This window comes from Hyperolius riggenbachi, chromosome 4 (assembly GCF_040937935.1).
Source record: "Hyperolius riggenbachi isolate aHypRig1 chromosome 4, aHypRig1.pri, whole genome shotgun sequence".
Taxonomy (NCBI): Eukaryota; Metazoa; Chordata; class Amphibia; order Anura; family Hyperoliidae; genus Hyperolius; species Hyperolius riggenbachi.
Window position 1 is genome coordinate 130,188,650 of NC_090649.1, and position 6,609 is coordinate 130,195,258.

Here is a 6,609-nt window from a genome sequence, read left to right on the forward strand (position 1 = left end):
ACCCAACCAGAAGAGGAAAACTGACCCACCCCAGAATAGGCAGAATAGTGAGGATGGTAAACCGAAAGCCAAGTACAACTTCCAAAGAGACAGGGGTCACACTTGTTGAAATTGGAGGCATTTTGCCGCAATTCGAGATCGCATGCAAAACTAATTCTTTCCTATGGGACCCCTGTGCTTTCAGGAGCCATCTACACAGCGGCATAGCTAAGGAGCTTTGGGCCCCACTGCAAGTTTTACATTGGGCCCCTCAAAGCATTCTATACATAACAATTGAAATGGTGCCACAAACCCTGCCAAGGACAACACAGTGTCAGAGGTACAAGAAGGGGATGGGGAACCGTTTGTTAATGATTACTACTATTCAATGCATCAGTGATCACAACCAGCATAGGGCCAACAAAGAGCTAATAACAATAAAGAGGAGAGGGCCAATAAAGAGCCATTGACGGAGGGCCCTGGATCGGTGCTACCTCTGCATCCCCCAGTAATATCCTTCAGCTGGCAATCCGTTTTTGCAGACTGTACAAATACTTGAAATGCATTCAGAGGCTGAAATTATATTGACTCCATTGCCTTTCTAAGTAAACCTTAGTAGGCCCCATGCTTCCGCATATCAATGGACTTTTCACACCTCTCCTATTAGATTCACAAGGCCAGCATTTGCTTTTGTCTACCCCCCACTGATAAACAACAACAATCAAAGGAAGAGCTTACTTAACCCATTCCTTCACAAAGAGCAATGTTAATCTTAGCCAGCTTCTTACTATCTCTCAGGCCATTGAGAGCTGCATCTCACATTGGGAAAAAACAAGCTAATTTGCTGCAATCTCTAGGGATTTTAAATAAAACGCACAGAGGTAAAAAAGGCGGCCAGGCCCATAAAAAGTGCCACACTCAGACTCAGTCCAACTTCAGGGACCCAGGTCCATTCAAGGGAAAGAACTTTCCAGCGATCTCCAGTGATGTTTACTGGAAATCAGAGGCTGAAAGTAGCAGAAGTTACCATGTCCCTAGTCAGAGATGCAGTAACACCCCGGCAGTGAACCCAGTCGCCATTGCTAAGCCCCATGCAGTCACTGCATTGCTCTGCAATGCCCGCTCTATAAACAATAAGACAGCCATTATTGCGGACCTTATTCAGACATGCGATTTTTCATGCATCACAGAAACCTGGATTGATGCCAATGCGGGCCCCACATTGGAAGCAACCATCCCATATAATTACTCAGTCCTAAGTGAGGGAAGACGAGACCGCAGAGGAGGGGGTGTAGCAATTTGTGGCAAAACAACTCTGCAGCTCAGAGCCCTGAATGTTGGCTCAACAAAGTCCTTTGAATGTATAGGTGCCCAGATCTCAGCTGGTAAAGGCTTCAAAATTTTAGTGGTTTATCGTCCCCCCGGAGATGCTGACCCTTTCCTACAGGAATTCCCAGAACTTCTGGCCATGCTGACTCTGTCTTATCCGAGATGGATCATCCTTGGTGACTTCAACGTCCGGGCTGATAACACTCAATCACAAGATGCAAATGAACTAATAAATCTCATGGGTGGACTAGGCTTCACACAAGTTGTAAAATCAGCTACCCACAGAGGAGGGCATACGCTAGACTTACTGTTCCACCTTGGAATGGACATTAGTAACATAACAGTAACCCCAGTGGTGTGGTCAGACCATCACATAATACAGTTTACTATTGAACATCACCCTATCAAGCAGCTCCCTAAAGAAACAATCAAAACCCGTCCCCTGAGTAAATTAACACCGGAGAGGATAACTGCCAACCTGGATTTTACAAATCTGCTCCACAGTCAAATGGACCCAAACACTCTAGTAACCCAGTACAACACCACGATATATGAAACACTTGACAGTATTGCCCCATGGCGCACCAAATCAGCAACCAAAAAGCAGAAAGCTAATTGGTTTGACAAAACCATCATGGATCTAAAAAAGAAAGGGCGCAGACTAGAAAGACAGTGGCGTAAATCAGGGTCTGAGGAGCACAAATCTAGCCTAGTTCAACACCTCAGACAATACCAACAAGCAATAACCAAGAAAAAATCAGACTTTATCTCGCACAAAATATCTACAGCCAACAACAGAGCTGCTCAACTCTTCCACACAGTGGAATCACTCTGCAATCCTTCCTGCCTAAAAGCCCCAACCACATACTCCAGGGAAAGGTGTGAAGAATTCTCTGCCTTCTTCACAAACAAGGTGTCTATCATCCGTGCCAGCATTACACCAACTACATCAATTGACCACTGGACGTTGCATATGCCTACTACCGTACCACCATGGCAAGTCTTTGACACTCTGAGTGTAGAAGATTTTGGAATTCTCATTCAAAGTCTCCGCCCCACTACCTGCGACCTGGATCCTGGCCCAACTGGATCCTTAATGCAGTGCCCAGAGCTGATCAGGCCAGCACTTCACAAAATCACTCAGTGCTCCTTGCAAAGTGGTCTTTTCCCAGAAGAACTAAAGAAAGCAATCATAAAACCCCTCCTGAAGAAACCATCACTAGATGGTAACCAACTACAGACCTGTGGCGAACTTACCATTCCTATCAAAAGTTATCGAGAAAGCAGTCGCCAACCAGCTAGAAGCCAGGCTTACAGATAACAACATCTTTGATACTTTTCAGTCAGGATTCAGGAAAAGGCACAGCACTGAAACAGCATTAGTCCGAGTAATGAATGATCTACTTACTGCAAGGGACAAAGGTGATTGCTCAGTTCTGATTCTTCTTGACTTGTCAGCAGCATTTGATACTGTGGATCATGAAATTCTTATCCAGCGACTGAAGAATTACTGTGGACTAAGGGGTACTGTTCTTAGATGGTTTCAGACCTTCCTATCTGGCAGGACACAGCAAGTATGTCTGGGCACACACTACTCTAATCCAGTGCCACTTGCCTATGGAGTTCCACAGGGTTCTGTACTATCACCATTACTCTTTGCAGCCTACATGCTCCCACTGGGCAAAATAATCCAGAACTATGGCCTAGGATACCATTGTTATGCAGATGACACACAACTGTATCTGTCCTTCAAGCCTGGCACCCAAGACCCATCAGCATCCATAAATGCGTGTCTAGTGGATTTACAAAATTGGATGAACACCAGCTGGCTGAGGCTGAACTCTGACAAAACAGAGGTGTTGGTGGTAGGTGGTCCACACATGATGGATAAAGTTCAAAACGCTCACCACCTCAAACTAGCAATTGGGGGAGATACTGTACAGTATAAAGACTCTGTGCGAAACCTTGGGGTGATCCTGGATGGAAATCTAAAACTCAGACAGCAGGTATCAGCTGTTGTCAAGTCTTCCTTCTTCCATCTAAGAAATATAGCGAAAATCAAACACCTTATCCCAGCTGAAGACCTACCTGCCCTGGTTCATGCATTTGTATCCTCCCGCCTAGACTACTGCAACGCCCTGTTCATCGGATCTACAGATAAGGCTCTGCGCCCCTTACAGCTAGTACAGAATGCTGCAGCCAGACTCCTAGCCAATGCCCCCCGCAGCTCACACATCACCCCAGTACTGCAAACTCTTCACTGGTTGCCAGTAAAATGGAGAATCAATTTTAAGATCTGCCTGCTGACATTCAAGGCTCTACACCACATGGGACCCAAATACATAGCGGATCTATTGGAACTTTATGCCCCTTCACGCACCCTCCGCTCTGCCAACAAGATGAAGCAGGTTATTCCCAGGATACACTTAACATTTGGTGCTCGGGCCTTTTCCTATGCAGCCCCTACTCTATGGAACTCACTTCCACAATCAGTACGAGAGGCTCCTTCTCTGGACAGCTTTAAAAAAAGGCTAAAAATATACCTCTTTTCCCGAGCCTTTGAGACTGCATAATGCAGGGTCGCAGCGCTTTGAGTCCCCAGGGAGAAAAGCGCTATATAAATATTATTGTTATTGTTGTTATTGTTATTGCTACGCCACTGCATCTGCTATTCTGAAAGAAGAAAAAAAAACATACAACATGCATTACTTTTCCACACAACACGCGTCAGTCCTCATTAAAATTCCCTGGCTAAAAAAAAAGGACTGTGCTCAATCACATGACAAACGCACACATCGTGGGGGGGAGATGCTTGTGAGGAATCATCTGCAGTTACTGCAGACACAAGTGTGATCCCTCCCACAATCTAAACTCCAAGGTCACGATCCATCAGTGTCTGGTGTCACCATCCACTCCCTTTCGAGTGACAGTAGAAGGATTTGACTGTTGCAAGAGAATAATAAAAAAAAACTATTGGAATTTGGTAAAATGCCTGTTGGCAAGCCACAATGCTTCTGGGACGACATGTGAAAACCTAAGGCAAAACTGGCGCTTTTTGCCAAGATACATCGGGATGAATAAGGATTGCTAAAAGGTTGGTTGGAAGAGCAAACAATACCAAAAATCTGTCTGGGAATATTAATAGTTTCCTGATCAAGATTTGATTTTTTTTTATTTATTTATTTTTTTAAGCAAAATCAATCAAGACCCTAGTTTTACAGATACTTGATTTGATGTCTTAATGATAAAAGATTAGACATTTGATTCAATAGTGGATTTTCCCAAACATGCACACAATTCCACACCAAAAATGTAACTTTGATACAGTCTGCTGGCCTAGATAAGTAGAAAAAAAAAACCCCAGTGCAGTTGTGTTAATATAACTGCAATCCCTTAGATGCAAATTCCCTGACCTTTATGAAAACCCACTATGGTCTGAAATGACCTAGGTGAAGGTTCCAACCTAGTAAATTACCAAAAAAAGCACCATTTTCAATATTTATTTTTCAATTATATCTGCAAAAAATGCAATGAAATTCTAATTGGTTACAACTTGATCATATATCTTCTATGGTGCAAAAATGTAATAGCACATAATGTACCTTTTGTCACGTAACAGAACACAATTTTGAAACTATAATCTTCCTGGGCATTGTTCTCCAAAACTGCTGATGATGACTGCCATGGTATAACTTGTGCCTCTGCCAAACATTGTCCCCGCCCCCAATTTTTTATGTCCACAGTTTTCTATAGAGTTCTTACCTGAATTTTAGATCCGCGATTCTTATGGGTGCAGGCTGGTCCAGCGCAAAGAAGAACTAGTGACACCGCCATACTGAACGTCATTAGCACACAGCGCAGAGGGATAGGCCTGCCTTCTCCATCCATTCTGCTGAGAGTAGCCAATCACCTTAGATCACTGTTCTGGAATGTAATCTTGCAGGTTACTCTGGATCCAGTAATCTGTACAGGTGCAGGATGATAACCAGGTGGTGGAAAAAATTCTAAGCAAGTATGCACATTGCCAAACCTTCCATCCACTATCGAGACTGGCAAATTACAGCCACTGTTTATAATACTGAAGCAGTCCAACTACTCTAATAAGAATATGACTTCCTCAATTTTCAGCTAAAAAAGGGCTAGCTGTGTCTGCAGTCAGTGTGTGTCCTGTCTGTTCTCCCTGCTGCTGCTTCCTCCTCTCTGCCTGTATCTCCTTGTGGCTGTCTTCTCGCCTCAGTTTAGATAACAGCCCCGTGTACCCTACGCCCCGCACACGTACACTCAGGAGCTTATAGTGTAATTGGGACTTTATTCCAAGAAGCAGAGTAAGAGGAAATGTGAATGTGTGTAACGTTTTAGAATGCAACCTGAACAGATATTTGTTACAGCGCCTCTCCTCCTCATGGTGGCCTCTAATGTCATTCTGTTTAAATGGATATTTTGATGTCTGTTTAATCGCAATGAAAACTTAAAGCGGAACTGAATAGTTAAAAAAAAACCAAAGTGTTTCACTTACCTGGGGTTTCTGCCAGATCCGTGCAGCCTTCCTGTCCCGCGCCGGTCCTCCCCGTTCCTTCGTTCTCCCTACGCCAGCTAGTTTCGGTTCGGTCATACCGTCGACTTATAAGACTTGTAATCTTTCTTTGCGTTCCAGCCCTCAATAGCATCTTGGGCTAATTTATGCGTGGCCCGAGTAGCGCTTGCGCAGTTGCCATGTCGACCAAACCAAAACTATCCAGGACAGGAAGGCTGCAAGGAGCTGGCAGAAGCCCCAGGTAAGGCCCCGTTTACACTTAAAGGGGCACTACAGTGAAAAACTGTGAAATGTTAAATATGTGCAAACATACAAATAAGAAGTACATTTTTTCCAAAGTAAAATGAGCCATAAATTACTTTTCTCCTATGTTGCAGTCACTTACAGTAGGTAGTAGAAATCTGACAGAAGTGACAGGTTTTGGACTAGCCCATCGCTTTATAGGTGATTCTCAGGGATATATTTATTTTCAAAAGCACTTAGTGAATGGCAGTTGCTCTGTCCAACTGCCAAAAAACTGTGTAGGGAGCAGGGAAGCTAGACAGCATCATTGTTTAAATCCTTTTTCGGGAATATCTTTATAAAGAATAAAAGCCTTGCTGAGAATCCCCTATGAAGATATGGACTAGTCCAAAACCTGTCACTTCTGTCAGATTTCTACTACCTACTGTAAGTGACAGCAACATAGGAGAAAAGTAATTTATGGCTCATTTTACTCTGGGAAAAGTACTTCTCATTTGTATATGTTTGCACATATTTTAAATTGT

The 6,609-nt window shown here is 43.6% G+C and overlaps 1 protein-coding gene across 1 annotated transcript in view; it reads right to left on the reverse strand.

The window, feature by feature from the left end:
* ERFE (erythroferrone) overlaps positions 1-6,285 on the reverse strand; it is a 30,821-nt gene extending 24,536 nt beyond the window's left edge. The window contains exons 1-2 of the mRNA XM_068280669.1: positions 6,228-6,285; positions 5,071-5,271 (exon numbers count right to left, since the gene is read on the reverse strand). Coding sequence (XP_068136770.1) covers positions 5,071-5,196 — 126 coding nt within the window. The 5' untranslated portion in view covers positions 5,197-5,271; positions 6,228-6,285. The remainder of the gene's footprint in view (positions 1-5,070; positions 5,272-6,227) is intronic.
* Between the last annotated feature and the right edge of the window lie 324 nt (positions 6,286-6,609).